This window comes from Balaenoptera ricei, chromosome 6 (assembly GCF_028023285.1).
Source record: "Balaenoptera ricei isolate mBalRic1 chromosome 6, mBalRic1.hap2, whole genome shotgun sequence".
Lineage (NCBI taxonomy): Eukaryota > Metazoa > Chordata > Mammalia > Artiodactyla > Balaenopteridae > Balaenoptera > Balaenoptera ricei.
Window position 1 is genome coordinate 106,150,124 of NC_082644.1, and position 23,179 is coordinate 106,173,302.

Below are 23,179 nucleotides of genomic sequence, written 5' to 3' on the forward strand. Positions count from 1 at the left end.
GGGGCTACCTTCTCTTCCCCAGCTGGGAGCCGGGGCGGGGGGGGGGGGGGGGGGAGGCAGGTGAACTGGGGCCATTCCCTGGAGTGTTCTGCAGTTTGGAGATGGTTTACGGGCCAGCAGAATAAAGTGGAGAAAGAAAAGGAGGGAGGGAGGGACGGTAGGAGTCCTGCTATTGGCAGACAAGTAATTGGTTACTTTGGGCGGTCAGCTTCTTCCAGTCTCCCTCCCTGGGGAAGGCTAGAGAAAAAGTAATTGAAGAAGGTGCCTGAACAAATTAGTGTGAGACTGGGCTTAAAAATTTGAGTTGCACCTGGGTTCAGAGCTGAGGGTTTGATCTTCAGACGCCCCAGAAAGGATGCAGAGATGGAGGAAGGAAGGGAGGGAGTCGGCTTTATCCTGCTGCAGCAGAGCTTCCAGCCTCAGAAGCTCCTAAAGGGAATCTTTCTTACCCTCCTGGGCTCCTGCTGAGCTGAGGGGGCTGAGAAGAACCTCAAATATCACTTGTTTTAATCTCATCACGTGAGAAACGGTAGGAAGCCCAGAAAGTGGAAGGGGACTTGACCACAGACACCAGCAGAACTGGGACCAAACCCCAGGACCCCTGGCTCCTAGTTCCAGCCACCGGATGACCCTGCCCCCTGGCTCCATGAGGTCTTTACTCACAGGACTTCCTGTGAATTGCCCTAAACATGCTCCAACTGCAAATAAAGTGGGGAGGGGATGTGTCCTAGGGATTAAAGTATAGGTCTGTTTATCTTTGTTTATTTAACAGACACCTAGATGGCATTTGCTGAGTGGTGGGCACTGGTCTACATGCTCTACAAACTTTAGCTCTTGGAATCCTGATAGCAATCTCCTGATAAGCAACAGAACAACACAATGAGGCGGCTACCTTGTAAGATGGTGTTCACAAACTACCACCCCTACCACTGCCCATGTGTCATTCATTTGGTCAGGAAACATCTACTCAGCACCTACTATGTGCTGCGTAATGCATTATATAGTGGAGAAGAGCAAAAAAAAAATTGAACAACACACATTCCCTACCATCAAGGAGCTGCCAGATAAAATTTTTGGGTTTTTTTTTTTTTTTTTTTTTTTTTTTTTTTTTAATAAACGGGATAGAAAGCTATGAGGGGGACGGTGTACCAGGGAAGGCTTTGGTCAGGGAAGACTTCTTGGAGGAGGTGACTTGAGTTCTATGAGAAAAGGAAATATGAAGCCAGAGAAAAAGGCAACATTTTTTAAAGTTTCTAGACTGTGAAAAAGAATTAAGATTTTATCTTAAAAGCAATGAGAAGCATTTAAAGGCTTTAAACAAGAGAGTGGCAAGATCCAATTTGCTTTTTGAAAAAGATCACTCTGGTTACTGTATACAGCAGGGCTGGCAAACTTGTTCTGTAAAGGAACAATTAGGAAATATATTAAGCTTGGTGGGCCAGATACTCATTGTTGCTACTACTCAACTCCGCTGTTGTAAAGCAAAAGCAACCACAGACAATACATACACAAGGGAATGAGTGTGAGTGTGTTCCAATAAATCTTTTTTATTTATGGACACTGATATTTGAATTTCATATAATTGTCACATATCACGAAATATTATTCTTCTTTTGACTTTTTCAAGTATTTAAACAACTAAATAGACTTACAGGCCACACAAAAGCAGGCAGCAAGCTGGATTTGGCCCATGTGCTGTATATCAAAAAATATAAAGAAAGGATAAGGAGGATGGAGAGGCAGCAGGAAGACCAGTTAGGAGACTGAGGTAATAGCCCAAGTGAGCTTGGACAAAGGTGATGGCAGTAGGACATCATGAGAAGTGAAGAATTTTGAGAGTCATTTTAGAAGTAAAACCAACAAGGTTGGTTGACTGAAAGAATGAGAGAGGCAAAGGAAGGGAGATATCAAAGATGATTCCTTTGCTTGAATAACTGGGTGAATGGTAGTCTGGTTTCCTGAGATGGAAGGGATGTGGGGAGAGCAGGTTTGGGGGACAAATCACACATTGGTAATATGATTCCTGACAGCAGAGAAACAGGGTCCCTGCAGGTTGCCAGATAAAATACTGGCTGTCCAGCTAAATTGGCATTTCTGATCATCAGAGAGTCATTTTTAGCATAACTACATCCCAAATATTGCATGGGACATATGGGATGTAGTTATACTGAGCAAGTATTCATTGTCTGAAATTCAACTGGACATCCGGCACTTTATTTTTTGCATTTATTTTTGTTCACAAAATATGCCAACCCTACTAGGGGGGGGTAGCCTTGGAGGAGAAAGAAAGGTTCCTCAGAAGAGTTAATAGCTGAGCTAAGGCTAGGAGATGGCCAGGTGAATGAGAACCCAGAAGAGCATTATAAGCAGAGAAAACAGCATTTCAATTCAGGAGTCAGGTAGGGGGAATATGCCTGGCTCCCCCCAGAAATCTGCCAGTCATCAGTGAAGCTAGAGCCCCAAGTGCCATGGGGAACGTCAGGAGGTGAGGCCGAAGAGATACCCAGGACCACTGCACCCAGGGTGTCCAGGGACACACCAAGGATTTGGTACACTTCTTAAAGTACAGATTCCCAGGCCCCTCCCAGGCGCTTCCACTGGTCTGGAAGGAAAAACCTGGCTTCTAAGGTGATTCTGAGGAGTCGCTAACTTTGGGAAAAACTGGGTTAAATAATCTGGGACCTTTCCCAGTGACAAATCCCAGAAGCCTAGGAAGTTGCTGCCGGCTGTGAAGCCTTGAAAAGAGTAACCCAGGTAATCAGAGCAAAGGCAGCAGAGAACAAGCCTGCAGCCTCCCAAGGGGACTCCTGAGAAGGGGGTTCTGTCCATCTGGATGGAAGTAGGTGGTCCAGAATATTTGTGCAAGGACCCACCCAGCTCCCCAAGAGTCCCTAGGCATCTGGTACCTGGTTCTCATTGGCGCTCTCAGCTCCTGCAAGGAGATAGACGTCTCCATGCCTCTCCTTGCCGCCCTGCCTCCTTCCCTCCTCAGCCCACAGCCACCACCGAAATGATTCCCCCAAATGCAGCTATGAGTGTGACTGGAAGTCTCTTTACTGCGGATTCTGCCAATGGAAATGCTCCTTCCCTTTGCGGCTGCTTGCAAAGCCACTCGTGACTTCCCCCGGGGCCTGAGAGCAAGGCTTTGTCAGTAGGCAGCCACCAGAAGGGAGACGGTTCTGCCCCGATTGCCTCCCCCAAGACCCGCCTGCCTTAGACTCAGCTTTCCGAGTTTTTCTGGCCAAACTGTCCTCAGACAACCTGGGAGCCCCACCCCCACCCCACCCCACCGCTTCCCCCTGCTCTTGGAGAGGGAGCAGAGATCAATGGTCAATTTCATCCTTTTTCTCCTCGCTGGTGGGGAGAGAGGGAGGGAGGGCAGAGGCCAAAGCCAGCATGCTGGAGTGGAAAGAGGGGGAAGGGAAAGGGAATTTGCATTCATTAGTTATTCGTACCTCCACCTCCTTCCATAAAAAGGATTCCAGGTGGCTAAGAGGCACGGAGCACAAACAGTGCCAGACGCTGTGCTAGGTGCTCTGCACACACTGTCTCCGCAAGGATCATACGGCTTTAGTGTGAGTAACACCTGCTGTGTCACCTTCACTTTCTCCATGGGCATACAGAGGTCTACAGTTAGGGAGTAGTGCAGCCCCAGGGCTTTGGGTCTTCAGAGCTGGCACACCCAGTCAGAGGAGCTGGGCTACAGACTGGATTTTGCCATGGCTTAGCTGTGGGACCTTGCAAATGTACTTCTTTTTGCTAGGTAAATGAGGGAGTTGGGCTGGATCTCAAAGGCATTCTTTTACCCAGTTCTAATATTCTGGGAGAACTATACACTATTTATTAGGACTTTCATAGCATTATAATATATATATATAAATATTATATATTATTATATATATATCCCATATGTATAGATAATGTAATATAAATTCCATTTTCAAGGTAGGAGCATAAAAACTGCACAATGCTGCTGAGAAGCACTAGGGGACAAAAGTCAACTTGGGATGAAGGGGAGGAGTGACAAGGAAGTTCACCTAGTCAAACGGGCTGCATCTCAGATAACAGATGCTTGACAATTTCTAGAAAAAGAATGTAGAGCTCCTCTAAGTTCCTGGAAGGTCTAGGTAATAGGTCCCCTAGTGTAACAGTGTGCCCAGCAGAAGGTGGGAATTCCCTAAGCACTGGGAGAAGAAGGAAGTGGAAAGGGAAGAAGGAAGGGGAAGGAGAGAGGGAAAGAGGAAGCGAGGAAGGAGGAAAATGAAGAAGGCACGGCAGCATCGGAATTTGCTTGGCAAGTAGTCCAGGGGAAACGAGTGACATCTAGAGAAGATGAGACAAGGCCCGGTGCTCTGCTGGCAAACCAGCAAGGGGCGACAGGGCCTGGGGAGATGCTGAGTCAGCTCCTGGCAGCCCAGAAATGAGGTGTTCAGTCCCTCAGGCCTGTGAGGCTGTCACACCTGAAGTTCCTCTATAAGAAACGTCTGCAACTTCTCGGTAATGAGACGAGGAAGAGAGAAAAAATACAAGAGGTTGTCAAAGAGGTGAAAACTCAAGAGCACTCCTAGTTCTGCGCCGTATGGAAGGCAGAGAGAGCATGGAGTTTGGAACCAGGCACACCTGGGATAGGACCCAGCTCAGCTGTATGAGAGCTGTGTGATCTTGGGTATGTTTCTTAACTCCTCTGAGCTTCCGTGCTCACCTATAACATGGGATGAATCCTATCTGTCTTTCAGCACTATGGAAAGAAGGAAATGCAATAACAGACGTGCCAGCACTGCATCCAGGGCCTAGTAAGCGTTCAATGAATGGTTGCTTTCTTCATAGCCTACCCCATGCCAGAAGGGTGAAGTCCAGCATACCAGCTCCCCCCACCCCCAGTGGCCTGGACTAAGGTGGGAGGAAGGCACACCAGACTGGGAGTCAATAGATTGGCTCTGGTTCCTGCTCCACCACCGCCTTGCTATGGTGACCTTGACTTCTCCATCTTTATATAAAAGGGTTTCGTTTAGAAAATGTCCTAAATTCTTACCATTTATGGCAGGTGATGGTCCCAACACCATGATGGATCCTCTCCCCCCCAGACATTCAGTGCCTCTCTGTTTGGCACGATGCAAAGGTGCCAATCCCTTAGCTGGCTTCCATGATTCTCAAGAAAAGGTCTTCCCTAAACCCAACTCTTTTTCCTCTAATCAAACTGGTCTCATTCCTCATCCTACAAACACCCCAGAATAATAAGGAGGCAGGAGAACGTAGAGGCAGTAGCTGTGGAAGCTCAGAAGAGGGAAGGTTTCATGGAAGAGGTGGCATTCCAGCTCAGCCTTAACAGAGGACTGGAATTTCAACACCTCTCCAGTTCTGCACAGTAAGGATTCTGAGATGAGACTTGGCAAACCTAAGTTTCTAGTCATCTAAGATGCCCTGAACACCTAGGGTGTGCCAAGCACAGGGTGTATCACCGCAGCCCCAGAGATGAAGGAGGGATGTTCTCTGCCTGCAGAGCTCTTCAGGCAAGCGGCACAAGACAGACAGAGAAACACGTGAAGTTCTGCTCTCACTCTGCCCCAAGTCACTGTCATCTCTCACCTGAACAGACTCCTACAGACCTTCCTCTCCCATCCTTGCTCCTCTACAGAGCAGCCTGAGTCATTCCTTGGAGACAGAAGTCAGTTACGGACACTCTTTTGCTTAACGTCCTGCCTGGTTCTCCATGGCACTCACAGTAACAGCCTAAATCCTGTCCTGTCCCCCCCACTCACTCCACTCCGGCCGTGCTGGCCTTCTTGCTGGCCCTTGAACGCCCCACGTGTGCTCTGGAGTGAGCTCTTTGCTGGAGCCGTTCTCTGCCCGGAATACTCTTCCACGTATCTGCTTGGTGACGCCTTCATGGCCTTCAGGTCTTGGTCCAATCCTATAATCTCAGTAAGCAATCCTTTGGCCCTATTTAATATTAAAACTGATTTCCTCACCTCAACAATGTTCATTTTCTTTTTGCCCTTTTTTTTTTTTTTTTTATAGAATCTATCACCTCACATACCACATAATTTTCCCATCTATTATGTTTATCATCTTCTCCCCAACACACATACACATGCACACACACACACATGCATATATACACGTACTCCTGGATATGAGCTCTCTGAACACAGGAATCTATGTCTTTTGTTCTCCATACATCTTAAGTGGCTGGAGCAGTGCCTAGCATGTTGTAGGCGCTCAGTAGTTCTAAGGGACCAGCCACTGTTACACCAGTCTTTATATCGCTAGTGGGCACCAAGGCCCAGAGTGTCCAACTTTCGTGCCAAGAGGTCAGGAAAGGCTTCAAAGGTAAGTTCATAGTTGAATTCAGCCTTGCAAGGTAAGAAGGAATTTTCCCAGGGCCTTTGGGGCAGAGTTACAGAACAAGAAAGAAGGCTTCTTAGCATAGGACAGTCTGGGCAGCGTCTGATCATGGACCTTGTAGCTCAATAAGGAGCTTGAACTTCATACTAAGAATTATGGGGAGCCAGTGAAGTGCTTTAGGAGAGGATGGCCATGATCAGATTTGGGCTTTTAATGCACTCCCTCTGTCTGCAAGTACAGACGATGGATTAGAGAGGATAAGACTAGAGGAAGATAGACCAGTGAGTTAACAGCTGAAATCGTAGTCGAGAGAAGTGTTGACGTCTGATCCTGCCAGGGGCCGTGACAACGGGCATGGAGAAAGGGTTCCTTCTCAGGTGAAAACCCTAATGGCTTATGACATACAACATCCTTGTCAATTTTCGACTCACAGAGGGGCCGCCTGCGCGCTCTAGTATGCCAGTAAGGAAGCTAGAAATCTTCCAGTCCTGAACCTTACATTGGGTTGTCACCACCCCACCCGCTTCCAAACCAAAGAACAGTCTTCCTGGGGGCTGTTGTCCTAAAGAACTGCAGACGGCAGTGAACAGCCAGTGAGAGGAGAGCGAGCCCTGCCCAGCACCGCCTGCCTTCTCCGGGGCCGAGAGGCTGCAAGCTCTGCTGGGAGGAAAGAAAAGCCGGCTCTCTCTCGCTATAGTTAATCTTCTGTTGCCACTAGCTGGTCAGTATGAGAACTTGGGGAAGTATCAGCCCTGCAAAGAAAGCATCCCCGTAATGCTGCTGCACCTCAAGGTTAAATCTGACTCTTTCTTTCTTTTTCTGGAAAAGAGCAGGCTTCTGATCACCCTCAAGGCAGCTAGAGTGAAAAGCAATGAGGCTCCCTCCTCCCCAGCACAAAACCCATTGGCTCAGGCTCTCAGGAGAGACTGGAGCCAACAAGCTGGATACCTTGGGCAGGAGAACAAATTCAACTTCCCCAGGGATATCGTTCTCCTTAGATTTTTGTTTCTTTGTTTGTTTGTTTCGCAGGGAGAGGAGGAGAGACTTGGTGCACCTCATGATGTTCAACCAAGTTGCAGACCTGAGGCATATTTAACCCAGAGCCACGTGTTGGTAGTCAGTGTGATGGAAAGGGATTCAAGACCACTGGGTTTAAGTGTGAACAGCTGGTCCTTAGGTAGCTTACTTCCCTTGTCTGGGACTCAGTGTTACCATTTAAATGGAGGGGGTAGATTCAATGTGCTCTGAGAGTCTGTGATGCTGTAAGGCCATCAGAGATGATGGTCATGGTAACAGCTTTCATGGCTTTACCCAAAGAAGTCGCTGTCACTCTCCATCCTTCTCTCTCCCCAGCACACGTGTTCACACCATCCTATGGCAGCCAACGCCTAGCTTACAGCCAAGCAAGGAGGTAAGAAGTAGGAGGCTTTGCCTGCCAGGGGCCTAGGCAAACCTGCTGCTGGACTTGCTGTAAATTAGTATCATTGAATGATCTTGCAGCCTGAGGGCCCCATTCAGGATAATGATCAAGCGCTGGGTCACAAAAGCTCGCAGAGCTGTGCTGTCTTGATGGCTAGTGTTCCTGACCCCCAGAAACAGCAAATCTGGATGGCCTTGACCCAACCTGGGCCTCTCTAACAGCTAAAACGAATCCTCCTCTCACCCTGCCCCATCACCCTCTCAGTAACATAGTATAATGGTCCCTTGGTATCTGCAGGAGATTGATTCCAGGACCCCACCCCCTTCCAAGACCCAAGGACGTGCCAGTCCCTTATATAAAATGGCATAGTGCAGTCGGCCCACGGTTGGTTGAAACTACGGATGTAGAACCCATGGCTACGGAGGGCTAATTGTACTTTCTGAGGGCAGATAATATATCTGTCTCTGCCCTAATTGTTAAATAGAGTTCATCAGATCTGAACTGGCAAAGGGGTGGGGATGGAGTAAGGGAAGTGAGTGAAAAGGGGGAAAAACTCAGATCAGAGACCACTGAACCGCCGCCCACCCCCCTTTATTTACAATATCCCAGAAACCTGGACCATCAGAGCAGGACGGGACCTTGAAGTCTGAGTGCTACTGAAATACTTTAGTGATAAGGGACCTGGAGCCCAAATGAGAAAATAACATTTTTTAAGCCTAGCTTTGTTTGAAAACATCAAATTCGCCCTCTCACCCACCCCAGAATCGCTCGCTCTTACCCATTCTGGAAAAAATACTGGAATTGATTTTAATGAATATTCTGTGGTCAGAAATCCCTACAGAAAACCCAGCTTATACTATTTGTATCTGTTTTTTTTCTCCCACTTAATAACTGTCATCAACCTTCAGAATCAAGGCAGAAACCAAAAGGGGCAGATAGCCTCAATGCCTCTGGTCCTTTCTCCAAATGCCTGCCAAATAGCTGTGTGGTCCCTGCTTGAAGACTTCCTCCCATGTGGACCCTGTCATCATTTGAGGTCAGAATGCTTGGTTGTTGGACAGCTCCCAGGGACACATCCTCCTGTCATGTTGTACTCCATCCCCTTAGTATTTGCACCTTTAGGACATTCCTTAGAATCAGACAGAAAAAAAAGCACGTGCCTCATTCCCTGTTGACGTTTGAAGAAAGCTTCTCCAGCCCTTGTGGACGGTCCTTAGGCTAAACTCCCTGCTTCTAGCAACCTTTCTGACCTTGTGCCTGGTCCCTCACTCCTTCTGGGGGCTTTTCTCTTTTGCTGTCCATTTTTGTCTGTATTTTAAGGAATCTTTGCAGACCTGACCAAGTGGGCACTTCAGAGCATCTTTGTCTTCCACCCAGACCAATCAGCTTCCTGCCAACAGCATCCTTTCAGGACAGATCTTGAGGACACTGCCAGATCTGCTCATGCAGATGCATTTAAAAACATACTACTGGATGGTTTTTCTTTCTCCACACACCCTCCCCCAAATATAGAGCACACTTCTCACCTGTGTGATTTACAGGACAAGGTAAATTAGTAACGGATGCTGACAGTGAGTGGTTCCTCAGTTTTATCTCCTTTCCCCCTTCTGCTGAATCAAGGCTCATGGTAAACAGTCCAGCCTGGCCACTATCGAGCACAGCAAGAAGGATGCCATTTCCCTAGCGGTGGGCCTGAAAGCTAAATCCACAAGCAGACTCTGGAGCTGCCTGGGGGCAGATGAGAACTGGGTGATGTGCGGGTTCACCTCAGAAGCCCTGCACGGACAGTTGCTCCCATTCAAATTCTTTCTTTTCCGTCAGTCCTTCCCAACACCCCCACATTACCAGCAAAGGAAAGGAGACAGTGAAAAGCAAGAGCAGCTAGTCGGAGTTACAGAGTGGGTCAGCACACTTCAAGTTCATAGAATCTTTGCACCGAAGGATTATTTTAGGGCTCACCTACCCCCACATATTATTGCACAAAGAACTGAAGATCCGGGATAAATGACTTGTTCAAGGTCAGAGCGGGCCACAGCTGAGAGTTCCAGGTCCTAAGCAACATCAAGTCCCCAAGCTGTACTGGAGCATTCAACTTCTCCTCCAGCCCATTCTCCATGACCTCACTCGGTTTTGGTTTTTGTTTTTGTTTTTTTCCTGTCCAGGAAATATCCCCAGCTTTCTCTAAGTCTAAAGAGATATCTCCCTCCCTGATGTTACAGAATGTGTCATATCCATCACTCACTGGCACCGCTACCTAGAATGCCCTTTGACGTCCCATGAGTCATGGAACTCTGAGTTGGCAGGGTCATTGGAGGTCATTTAACTCATGCCTCACTCTCACACTCTCATACTTCAGCACCAATGTAGCTAAAGCTCCCCTGAGAAAGGTTCTTGCCGTGCTGCTGATTGTTATGTTTCCTCTCCAGGACCCTGCACCATGCCCTACATAAATGTAACCAGCCCTTCAGTGCATATTTGGCTCAAGATGGCTGTTTAGCAATTACCAAGAATGTAGGTGTCTGATGGGCTGAGATCCCAGTCCCAGGTCTGCATTTACTCAAAGTGAGACCTTGGACTAGGCACCTGACCTCTCTAAAGAATGTTTCCTTACCTGTAAAATGGGAATAAATTACAACAGTGCCCACTTCATATATTTTATGTGAGTAAATAATAAAAGGCAAGAGTAAAGCTCTGAGCACCACATTAAGGATTCAACAACTGTTTGCTATTCCTTGATCAATTTCAAGGAAATTCACTTTATCAGGACCACTGACTTAGATTCTAAAGAAGAGGCCCAGACATAGAAACTTGGGGGGTATTTCACCTCGGAGGGAAACTTCCACCTACATAAAGCAGGCTGGAACATGAAGGGAAGATTAGAAACATGAAGAGGAAAAGACCTGAAGAAAAGTCTTTTAAGTCTGGGCACTACCAATTACAGAGCCAATAATTCAAACAAGAGAGGCAGGCAGAATGGAGGGAGGGAAGGCCAGGTATGTCGGTGACTTGGGTGAACAGGGATGGTAGACAGCGTGTGCAAAATAATTTTGAGCTTCCCCAGCTGGACTTGGAGTAGAATGGGAACTCTACCTTTTATTTGTTTGTTCACCGCCCCTTCACACCAGGGACATTTTACCACCACCAACTCTAGACCCACAACCCAAAGCATGGCCTGAGGGCTTTGGTAGACACTATCACCCCCTAGTGGTGGCTCCACACACCGCGCTATTGGCAGGATTCAGCATTTACCGACTTTGCATGTGCATCTGTGGCGCAAGCCATCTCCAAATCCCTTGAACTGGTGACCTGGTAGTGAAAGACTCACCCAACTCGCCAGAGACAAACACTAGGCAAGGATGTCTAGAAGGTCTGAAGATGGGATGATGGGATGGGGCTGCCTGGGGACCCAGGGGGAGATACGGCCATAAATGACTCATAGTACCCCCCCCCCCGCCCTCATTTTCAGCCAGCCTGGCCCTCCCAGAGCTCACTGTGCACTCTGTGTTTACACACAAACAGTGGGAGAACAACACAAATAAAAAGCCCACGCCTCCCTACACAGATCCTGCTGTACTCGGCCATCTGGCGACTACCCCGCTAGCCAAATCCCCGGTAGGAGTGCCTTGCCAGTCCAGGGCGCTGGGGAAGGAGGAGGAGGAGGAACCTGATTCCCCAAAGGGCTCGGGGCTTCCAAGGAGGACGGCACCTGCCACTCCACAGCAGGCGGTCCCCAGCCGCCAAGGCTCAGCCGCCTGAGTCAGAGAAGGCGGAAGCCTCCAAGTGGAGATCACCAGCAGACTCTCATGCTGAAGCACAGGTCTGGGGGATTTGACACTTCCAGCTCCACACTCAGTTCCTTACTCAGCCTGCCCTGGGCTCCCGGGTACCCATTTCCTCTTGAAAGCCAAAGTTTAAGAACGCAGAGATTGCCAGCTCCAGGAATTCTGGAGCGACTCCTGTAGCTGGCTGGACCAGGTCCTCCACATCCTAGGGAAACTGAAACGCTCTGGGGTCCTCGCTTCCAAGTCATGCCATACCCAAGGATGTTCCCCCCCCTTTCCCCCTCATTTGAACAGCCATTTAGAAGGATCCCCACTCCCTCCCTCTCCGGACATCCGGGAGTAGAGAGATCTCGAGGGTGGAGGGAGAAGGTTGGGATTGGAAGTGGTGAGGGACACCCTCCGTTTCTCTCGAAGGACCCTTCCCTGCGGCGGGGTCATAGGAGTTGGCCATGAGCCCAAGGTTAGCTCTTCGCCCTAAGGAACCCCATCTTCACCCCCATCCCCTTACTTGGAAATGGGCAGCCCACGAGTGCACGTGGAAATGGCTCTTGGTGTGTGTGTATGTGTGTGTGCATATGTGTGTGTCCGCGCACGCGTGTGTATGCTTGAACGTGTGTGTGGCACGCCAGACGCGCCGCCGCGGAAAGTCCCCTGGGAACCTGCAAGGCGCTCTCCCGCCTAGCATCCCAGAAAGCTCAGCACGCTCAAGTTACAGCCAGCTGGGGAGAGCCCGGGGGCCAGAAACCCGAGGCACGTGCTCAGACCAGGAGAGGGCCTGGCACTCGCTCAAGTCTCCAAAGGCGGCCAGCACGAAAGGGAAGCGGCCGGCGGGCGGGCGGGAAGGGGGCGTCACAAAAATACATCAAAAATATTATGGCTCCCAGGAGAGAGGAGTCTAGTCCATTGATTACTCTTTGGGGCTTCTCGGGCGAGCAAGGAGTTAACCTCAGAGGTTCAAGCCGGGACCCCAAAGGCGCTGACATCGAAGGCCCAACACCCCCGCGGTGCCGGAGCTGAGCCGGATCCCGAGGAGGCAAGGATCCGCGGAAGAGGTCTGGAGTCTGGCGCGAGCCCCCGGCGCCTTCCTGGAGCTGCTGTTGGCCAGACTCCGACAACCAATCGCACCCCGCTCCCCCAAGAGGGGAGGGGGGAGAGAGAGACCGGCGAGCGCGGGAGAGCTAAGGGGGAACAACATTTTTGTAAACGCTCTCCGAGATAATTAAGCGATCAATTACCCGGCAGGGAAATCAGCTGCGCCTCCCACAGCTACCTGGAAGGGCCGACTCCTCCGGGATTCGCGCTGGGAACCAGCAGGCAGCAAGCTGCGGGCGAACTTTCTGATTAACTTTTACGTTTGAGCCCCCACCCCCATCCTTTTCCTCTCCCCTTCCTTCTTCAAGCCTTTAAGTTATTATTATTAGCCCAGTGAGTGAGCTGCGGGGACAAACGTGCTCTCCGCCGGGAGGGGGGTAGGAAGGCGAATGCGACCACGGGGATGGAGGGAGAATCTGAAAGTGGAGGGAGACCTTGGGTTCCGAACGCCAGTGCTCGGAAATCACTCAGTCCTCCCCAGCCCCATTTCACAGATGGCTAAAACTGAGGCCCACAGAGGCGAAGCGACTTGGCCAAGGTCACCCAACCCATCGGGAGGCCGAATTTATGCGGACTGAGGGATTCTACATGGAGCGACTCCGCTCCCATTCTCGAGAAAATCGAACCGGAAGAGCAGAGCCGACGACTCCGAGGCGAGAGCGAGGGGGCGGTGACCGCGGGCGGCCAGTGGCCGTGCCCCAGGAGCAGTGGGCGGCTGGACCCAGACCTGGCTCCCGAGCGGGGGACTACCGCGGCCCCCAGCTCAAGCACACTCAGGCAGTTGGGGTTTCGGCGTCAGCGACGGATCGCGGCAGAGCTCAAGGTCTGCACTGAGAGACGGACGGACAGGTCCCCACCGCGGGAGGGTTGGCACGCCCCCGGTCTCCCGCCACGCGCTCGCCCAGATACTGCCCCAGACTCATTCCAACCACCTGTACGCCCTCCGGGCCCCTCAGCTGCCCTCACTCAACCCCGCTCGGGGCAGCCCGGGGCGGGAATCCCCAGGGCGCCCCCACCCGTCTGGCTTCACCTGGGGGCTCCCGGTTCCCTGGGACCCCGCGTGTGCCGGCGCCCAGCCTTACCCAGGGTGAAGAAGGGCAGCTCTGTGTTGTCCAGGTCGTCCTGCACCGCGATGCGCCCCGGCAGCTCGTTACGCACAAAGAGCAGGAGGCGCGACTCGGCGGCGGTGCCCGCGGAGCCAGCGGAGCCCGGGGACGCGGCGGCGGCGGCGGCGGCGGCTCCTGCCCCGGTCCCACTCCCGGCCCCGGCGCGGGTGCCGCTCCAGCCAATGTCGCTCTCCCGCAGGGCAGGCAGCGTGGACACCGTGACTGTCTTGAGCCGGCATGGGCTGTCGGGCTCCCGCGAGGCGGCGGCGGCGGTGGCGCCGGCCAGAAGCGGCGGCGGCGGCAGCAGGAGCAGGAACAGCAGCAGCGGCGGCGGCGCCGGGTGGAAGCCGAGCCTCAGCCGCCCCCAGAGCCCCGAGCTGGGGCCGGGGCTGCGCCGGGCGCCGGCGGCGGCCATGGCGGGAGGGGCTGCGGTGCTGCGAGCGGCGGTGGCGAAGGAGGAGGAAGAGACAGCGGCGGCGGCGGCGGACGCCGAAGCGAACCAGGACGCCGGAGCTAAGGAGCCGTGGGAGCCGCTTGCTAGCAGCCCCCGGCTCCGGGCTCCGCCTCCCGATCGGCCCTGGCCCGCCCCCCCCGCGCCGCCTCCCCGGGCCCCGCCGCCCGCCCCTTCTCTGGCTCCCCACTCAGACCCCGAGCGTCTCGGAGGCTCCGCCCAGCCTCGTGCGAATCCCAGTCGCCCCCTCTCCTTTCCCAGGATCCCCCAATCCGCCCTCACAATATTCTTTAGCCACAGCACCCCTCTGCAAATTCCTAAGACTTAGGGACCCCGGGTGCTTCCCCTTATTCCCCCGGGCTCAACCCAGGTCGCCCAGCTTTACCCCACCCCTGGCCCAACCCAGAGGCTGCACCTGGGGGCGCGCCTTAGCCCAACCTTGCTCCAGACCCCGCCTTCTGGGGGGTAGGGGCGCCTGAGGATGGTCAAGACAACTTTGTCTCCCCTCAAGCGCAATAACAAGTCCTGTGCCCTTTCCTAGTCCCTGAAATATTCCTCGTGGCCTTAGAGACCCCTGCCCACCCACTTGCCCACAACTCAGGCATTCCTTCTCCCACCTCTCCCATCTACCCAGGCCTCGGAGGTTGCACCAACAGCTAATGGACAAAGCGTTGTCGAACTCCACCCTCTAAGGCCCCCACCCTCCTGCACTGACTCCAGGAGGATGCTCTGGCCCCCAGCTGCCGCCCTGCAAGCCAGCGCTTTTTTCTGGATCCCGTTCCCAACCTGGACAGCACTACTTGGCTGCTCTGCGTGTAAAATTCCTGAAAAGGGTGCGAGATGGAGACCTACTACTCTGTCTGCTTCTGGCTCCCATGGGCTCCCACATCCTCTATCCCCCTCCCGGGGGAGAGGTCTGTTCACCGACTCTTCAACCCCGCCCCGCCCCACCCCACCCCCAAGCCCGGTCGTTTTTCTCCTGCATTCAAGCTGAGCTCTAAACCTAGGTCCTAGGACACAGGGCAGCCTTTTGGCCCTGGGCAGGTTCTCTCTGACCCACATACCTGGTATCCCCCAGCGAGCCATCACCTCTGCAGGAATCTGGACCTTGAGTGGCCCCCCTTCTCTACTCCCCTCCTTTTCTTCATCTTTCCTCTCTCTGTTCTCTCTTTCATCTCTCCACTCATTTCATTCTTAACCTTGTCTTGACTTTAATCTTATAAATGCTTCCTACCTATTATTTGTGAGCCATTTCCCATCTCCCGGTATTTCTTGCCCGTCTGCACCTTTGGTGTGGTCTCCTCCGTGCATTAACTTCTCTCATCTTAGCTCTTCCCTCTTCTGCCTCTTTTCTCCTTTCTGTATTTAACCCTTCATAGGAAAGGCCTTTTTCCCCTCTCCCAGCACATTTTATTTACTTTTTCATGACTTTGGATAAAGGGAGAGGACTCAAAAGAAGAAAAAATCAAAACCTGTTTTGTGAACTTGGACTTAATTATACTGTTTATTAAGCATTCTCCAAGTGCTAGACATGTACCTATGTTAACTTTTATACATAAACATACTCCAATGAGATGGGTATTATGATTCCCATTTTCAAGATGAGGAAACTGAGATCAGGAGGTCAGGGAGGTAAAGGGACTTCCCAGGGTCACGCAGCTAATGAGCACAAGAGCTAAGATCTGAACTCCAAGCTCCAAAGCCTTGGCTGTTTCCACTGAAACACACTGTCCTCAGTGACCTTGGAAAAGCCCACCTATCAAAGATGTTGTGAAAGGCACATCTGCATGAGTGCATTTGGGTCTTTTTCAGCTCTGAGGTTTGTAAGGTATGCTTCTCCTGTCTCAGTTTACTAATCTGTGAACCCAAGGAGGGGGCGGGGGTGTGGAAATCTGGCTTTTCAAGTCCTCTGATTCTAAATTGTCTCCTGCCTCTCTGATGCCTGCTCCAGTTCATTTACCCCTCCAAAATATGTCGCCCTGGCTCCCTCAGTCTCTCCTTTGTACCCTTACAATCCGCCACTATCCTCTGCAATGGGGCTTTCTGATTTTCTATGCCCCTTTCTTCAAATATGCTGACATAGTCCATTTATAGAAGTGCACACCAGGAAAAAAGGGCTCCCTTATGTAAGGCAGAGTCTGTGCAAGTCCTTCATGGACCCCTGGTACAAAGGCCTGTCGAATGAGACTAACACTTTCATTCATTCATTCACCACCAAATATCTAGGGCTCCTACCAGGCACTATAAGGGGATGCAGAGATGCATAAACACAACTCCTGCCCTTGGAGAGTTTATAACGATGGGGAGGGAGGTGTGGGGATGAGAGAGCACAGAAATATCTCAGCTACCAGGCAGGCAGGCAGGCAGACAGACAGACATGTGTTTCTTTTATGAGGTGCTCTGAAACATATGCTTGGAGAAATCAAAGAAAGCTTCCCAGAGGAGGTGGCATTGGAATTGAGCCATGTAGGACTAGCAGCATGGGGTTAAATCTGCCATTTGGCATTCCTGGCAACTGCTCAGCATCTGAATGAATCCCTTAGAGGGGGCTTTACTCTCTAAGCCACAGCCCACCTCCCATGAAGAGGCGACAATTTCCAGATACTTTCAGCCTCCACTGCATCTAGGACTTGAGCACGTGACTCAGAATTCACCAATCAGATTCACCCACCCCAGATTCTGGGAAGGAAGCTGGAATTAGGCAGAATCCACTTGGGGACCAAAGTGGTAACAGGTGGGGCAGTTACATCCAGATTTCATCACTAGTAGAAATGGTTCTAACACTGCTGCTCAGAGCCCAGTGTCATATGGTGTCAGAAGTGTGAAATGCCTTCTTGGTGCCTGGCTGCAGCTACAACAGTAGCTCCATCAGCCAGTTCTGTGATGTGATTTGGAGTGGAGCTCTCAACTTCACAGACTTTCAGCCCAGATACCGTGCTCTCCTGGATATTCTGAGTAATATCACTACTGAATTCTGTTACTGCTTAAATTAACAGAATTGGTCTCTGTTGCTTGTGACTAACACACCTGACCGAGAACAGAAAGTGGAAACAAATGGAAGGCAGCGAGGGCAAAGCTCATGAAGGGAAATGGAGGAAGTTCATTGAGAGGGAGAGGAGAGATTGAAGACAAGACAAAAAAAGGTAGGCAAGGAATTTGCTGTTCATTTTGAAGGAGGACCTACTTTGTCTAGTAGGCAGTGTCGAATCGGGAACAACCACAGGAAAAGAACTCATATTTCTGAACACATACTCTGCAGCTTCAAAACTTTATGCAGAACATCAATGAGTGATGATAACAATTCCTGCCTCCTGGTGGTAGTGAGGCTTCAGAAACCATTATGCAAAGTGCTTAACACAGTAGGTGCTCAATAAATTATAACTGCTGTTTTGATGTCTAATTCCAGCAACATCTGGAGGGAGGCTTGTTATCCCCATTTGATAGATGTGGAGTTTGAGGCTCAGGGAAGCTAAGAAACTTGACTTTGATCACACAGTTACCAAGTGTTGGAACACACATCTGCCTGACTCCTAAGTCCTTGCTCTCTCTGCCACAGCACGCCACCTTTCTGCCCCAACCCTTCCCACCTACCCTCAGGATGCTAGGACTTCCCTATTCACACTCTGATACCCTGTCTTGTGGCCAGTGGTACCACTCTTCTCACCCTTCCCCTCTCCTCCTAAGTCACAGTTCATGATTGATTTAATTAGCTACAGTTCATGACTGATGTAATTTAGTCTCCTAGAGGGTCCCCACATATCCCCATCTCTGACTCCACTGATCTGAAATTCCTTTTCGTTCTTTCTAACCCCTTCCAGCTCCCCAGCTCCCCAGCAAATGCTTCCTCTTGCTTCATCTTGAATATTTCATATTTGCCTTTCTAGGTAGTTTTGTAACGTTTTTCTCCTTTCCTTCTTCCCCCACCTTACTCTATCCTGTTTTTTAAAAATTCCATCTATTCAGACCACGTGACTGAGACAGCCTAGTGTATTTGGAGAAGCAAGGATTGGGGGGAGACAGGCTTGGCTGAGATATCATCTCTGCTATTTACCTATTGGGTTAAATCACTCAATAATGCCCCTGTTAGACCTCATTTTCTTATTTGTGAGAGGAGGAAAGTAGTACCCATTTCTCAGGATCATTATGGGAATTTAATGAGATCACATATGTGAAAATGCCTAGCCCATAATGGGTTCTATTAACATTATAAGTAAATCCAAACATCTTCTGGGATCTCACTCCCTGTTTTCCTCTCCAGCCCCATTTGACAAGATCTTCAGCACCATCACTCTGTTCTGGCCAGATACACCTCTTTTTTGTTCCTGGAATGTTTCAAGCTCTTGTGTCCCCAGTGTTTTCCCAAAGGTTCTTCCTTCTGCCTGGAGGGATCTCCCTCCAGACTTCACCTTGCTACCTTTCATTTACATGTAAGTCTTAGTGAATAAAGCACTTTCTCTAAGATGACTAAACCCCCAGTTTAAGCTAGCTCCTCTCTGACTTCCCTGTTATTTCCTTTCATATCTCCTCATGTATATTTTAATTGCACTCATTACATATTTTAATAATTGTCCATTTATTAGTGTGTTTCCTTGATGCGTCTTCCCCTCTAGACTGGGAACTCAAAGAGATCAAAGGCCATGTAGGTCCTGCTTACCACCCTGTTCGTACAAGCTAGCTCTGTAGCTGACATAGGGTAGAGACACAAAATCAGTATTTTGTTAATGAATAATCACGCCTTTCTTGACTTTTAAGTCTAAGACAGGTATTGTATAAGGCACTAGCCATAATTCTGCAGTGAAGAAAGGAGACCCATCCTTTTGGTTTTCCACAATGAGTACAAGTCCTGTACCCTTTCCTAGTCCCTCTGTCTGTCTGTCCCTCCTTCCCTCCTTTTATTCCTTCCTCCTTTCCTTCTTTCCCTCCTTCCTTCTTTTCTCCCTTCCCAGATTTCCATGATTCTAGTGATTTTTTTTAACAGTCTTTCTTCTTTAAGCTTCAAAATGATGTCTAGAACACAAACTCCACTTCAGGAGAAGAGCTTGTTATCTCTTGCTCCATCTCTACTCTATCTAAGCTCAATCCTCCATCAGTCCTCTTCGTACCCACACATGTCCACCGTTTGTTTTCTCTTGCTTCAATCATGGCCCTCTCTGTAATTCACCTCGTTCTTTTAATCCTGCCTCACTCCCTGCAGCACGTTGAATCCATTTACCCCCCAGCATATGGTTTCCTTTTCTTCCCTTCAGCCACCTCCCCCCAGACACTCTCTCGTTTTAGGTCTGCCAACCTCAGCATCTTAAACCATGCAGGGCCCAACTCCATCCGCTGGTACAGGAGCAATTACAAGACGAAGGTCAGTCTTGAAGCTTTTCCTTTTACTGTTGATGTCTCCAAATTAGATCACTGTAAATATTTCTATTGCTGCTGTTTCTTTGACTCAGACCTCTCTTTGACCTAAGCTCAAATTCATTTCTCTATCACTTACTAGTTGGCTAATTTTAGTGATTCACTACCTCTCTGAGCCTTAATTATCTTTCTTGTAAGTTGGGTGATGGGAAAGTTGGATGAGCCAGCAGGTATAAGTGGAAGCACTGAGTGCTCTCTGGCACATAGTAGGTCCTCAGTAACACTAGCTTGTTTCCAACCCCAAATGTCTATTTATTTGGTCCTTCTGTGACCTTTCTGTCTCTTTGCTTTCCTCCCTCCATTTCTCATCTCCCTTTCCAGAACATTTCCACTATATCTCATTTACAGCAAACTTTTACCATTGTCTCTAACTTCTCCTTCATGAAAAATGAAAGAATATTTTAATCACCGTTGTCTTTCTTCATTTCTACTTGCATCTGTTTCACTGATTTCTGCTTCAACCCAGGACTTCTCTGACTCTTTTCCCTTAACAGTTCTCAAATTTATTATCTTTTTTCTCCAGCTCATACCTTTCATTACCTCCCACATTCCCTGTCCCCGGTCCTCTAAATCAACCCCTTCTTGTTCCATGATTTACGCAGTCATTTCAAATCCTTCTTACACCATCTAGTCAAAATCCTCGCAAAACTCCTTGAAAGACTCTCTTTCCTCATTCATCCTGTTGCATTCTCTTTTCCAAGTTCTCTCATCTTTAATTCATCCCCATCATTCATTTGCTTGTGTCCAAATCTCTGTACCTCTTTGCCTACTTAATCATTTCACTTGTTCGTGTTTCCTTCTTCCTTTGTTACTCTTGTCATCTTTCATCCTTAGCACATAGCAATAGGTGATATTCCTCTGGATCTTTTTTCCTTCCAAATCTTACTACTGGTGTATTTTCAGGACCCTCTGTCTGGGTTCCATTGGCTCTTCCTGTCTGGAATATTTTCTCTCTGGAACCCTGCTTTAGTTTTAAAAAAAAAAAGCCTTGCAGTATCGCTCTATATTTATTCAAGCTGAACTTCTAACCTGGTACATTAGAATGTATGTTACTAATGAAAAGTGTAAGCTTTATTCTCTGCTAGCGAGTACTAGGTCGTTTTTTTTTCTGCAGCACATTATTTGTACTATTACATTTTGAACTGGTGAAGGTGATGGCAGCATAGAGTGACTATTTCTACAACATTTTCTGGGTGTCTACTATGAGTTAGGCACAAAACATATTTTCTTATTTAATTCTCACAACCACCTGTGAGGTTGCAATTGTTAATCTCAGCTTTACATTGAGACAATTGGGAACACGTAGAAAATGTGCTGCCTGCAATATACTAGGCAATTTACATCTAATGAAGTCCTTCTAACTTCTTTGGGTTGAAATTCGAAAGTAAGCCCCATAGGCGGAGGGCAAGGAGAGACCAAAGAAAGAGACAGACTCCTCCAGATTGGCAGGTGGCAGTGCTAATAAGATGAAAGCAATTTACATGCAAGGCTTGTCTTGGATGCTGCAAGACAGGTAGATCTTTGCACCTGTCTGCCAGAATCTTGAAATTCTGTATGGAGGCCTTAACGGGGTTCAGTCACATACACCGTCCAGATGGTCTCAACAACACATTGCTCTCTCAAGGCTGCGTTCTTGACATGTTTCCAGGAACAATGGATGGAATGTACATTTCGAAGACCCAGGAGGGGGTAAGGAACCCAGGTCCGGCTCGCAGGTCAACTGGCAGTCACGTCCTCTCTGTGACCTCCTCCAACAAGACAGTATAGTGTAAGGGTTAAGAGTTTCCATACTTTTGTAACAGCGATGATAACAACCACTTTGCAGGAGTGTTATTTGACATTTGTCTTCCCTGTTAAATTATAGTTACCGCTAGGGCAGAAATCCTGTCAATTTTGTTCTCTGCTGCCTGGCATGTGTTAGGTCATCAATGATAATTTGTTAAATGAATGAATGAATGTTAAAAGAACAATCTCTTGCATAAGATGACACTGGTTTTGAATTTCAGCTCTGCCATTTAATACCCATGTGACCTTGAACACATAAGGGAGAGAGCAGGCATCTTTCAGTCTGTATCTTTAAGTTTGTTGACGCATGCTGTTGTATGCATATAGTTTTTTAAATTTTTAAGTAATCTTATTTAGCAACCCTTAGAGTCAGGCAAACCAGGGTTCAAATCCCAGCTCTCCCAGTTGCCAGTTTTGATGCCTTGGGCAAGTTAATTCTCTCTTCAAGCATCACTTCTTCATCTATAAAATGAGAATAATGCAGTCTCTCTATTATACTCAAGGACAAGTGCTAGTTCGGTTGATGATCTGGAGTGAAACCCCAAGACTGCCTGTTTTCGAGTCCCCTGCACATTTTATTACACCAGGGATCTCATTGCCCTAAACTCCCAACTCCACGGCCTCCTTTCACTATTTCTCCCACTATCTTAAGGAGCTTTATGTAAACATGACTCCAAGGGCCTCTGCTTAGATGTATCTCAGGGATACGGAGGACATCACCGACTCCTGACCCACTTACCAAGCTATATTTGATGACTATTGTATGAGAATCTGCAGACTCAGCAAGACTGGGGCTCTGCAGGCTCCCTAAGTCTCCTGAAAGTCCAGCTGCATTCCATCTCATTTAGAGAGGCTTTCAGCGAAATTTATTGAAAGTCCCTCATCTCAGCTCTAGGCACTATATATAATATACATGTAATTTTTTTTTTTTTACTGAGACTCTGGTCTATGGAGGGAAAAAGAAAAAAATATTTAAACTCAAAAGAGCCCTTTCTTCCTTCCTCCCTCCCTCCCTTTTTCCCTCCTCCCTCCCTTTCTTCCTCTTATCTCTCATTCATGGAGGACTATGGAATACTGTACTCCAGGAACGTGGATACAGTGATGATCAAAACTAAAATGGTCCCTGCACTCACGGAGCTAAAGGGGAGCAGAATATGCCACTCCAAAATATGCCACCTTGGCATACTGATTGCTTTGAATTAAAGTTACTTAAGAAACAGCCGGTGCAGGAACTCTGATCCTCCTTTGTACCCTGAAAATAGGAAATACATCTTCCATGTGAAAAGTACCCTCTCTGTACCATGAGGCAGAGAGACATCCTTATCACCAGAGACAGAGAATTCAGGGCAGAGAAGGCTGTATAAACAAACTTGTTACTTCTTCACTAATTAGCTGCCCAAAGCCCAAACTCCTTTGTTTTGTCAATTCTTTAGAAATTTATTGTTTTTTTGTCTAAAAGATATAGAAGCTGCCTGCTTTGGTCACTTCTTGGAGGCTCAGACTTTTATGAGCTTCCATACATATGAAATTAAATTAGTTTTTCCTTTTTTTTTTTTTTTTTTTTTGGTCTTATGTCAACTTAATTATTAGACCAGACAAACAAACTAGAAAGGAAGAAGGGAAAGGTTTTCCTCCCCTACAGAGCTTACAGTCTAGTCAAGAGACAGACAAAAACAAATAATCGAAAATGAATATATGGGAGGAGAAAATGGGGAGATGCTATTCAACAAATTGGTATACAGTTTCAGTTTTGCAAGATGATCAAGTTCTAGTGATCTGCTGTATAACACTG

The 23,179-nt window shown here is 48.8% G+C and overlaps 1 protein-coding gene across 3 annotated transcripts in view; it reads right to left on the bottom strand.

Moving 5' to 3' along the window:
• The window catches only part of ASTN2 (astrotactin 2), an 895,599-nt gene extending 881,439 nt beyond the window's left edge, over window positions 1-14,160 (bottom strand). For all 3 annotated transcript variants that reach the window (XM_059925469.1, XM_059925467.1, XM_059925466.1), the window contains exon 1: window positions 13,722-14,160. In XM_059925469.1, coding sequence (XP_059781452.1) covers window positions 13,722-14,160 — 439 coding nt within the window. The remainder of the gene's footprint in view (window positions 1-13,721) is intronic.
• Between the last annotated feature and the right edge of the window lie 9,019 nt (window positions 14,161-23,179).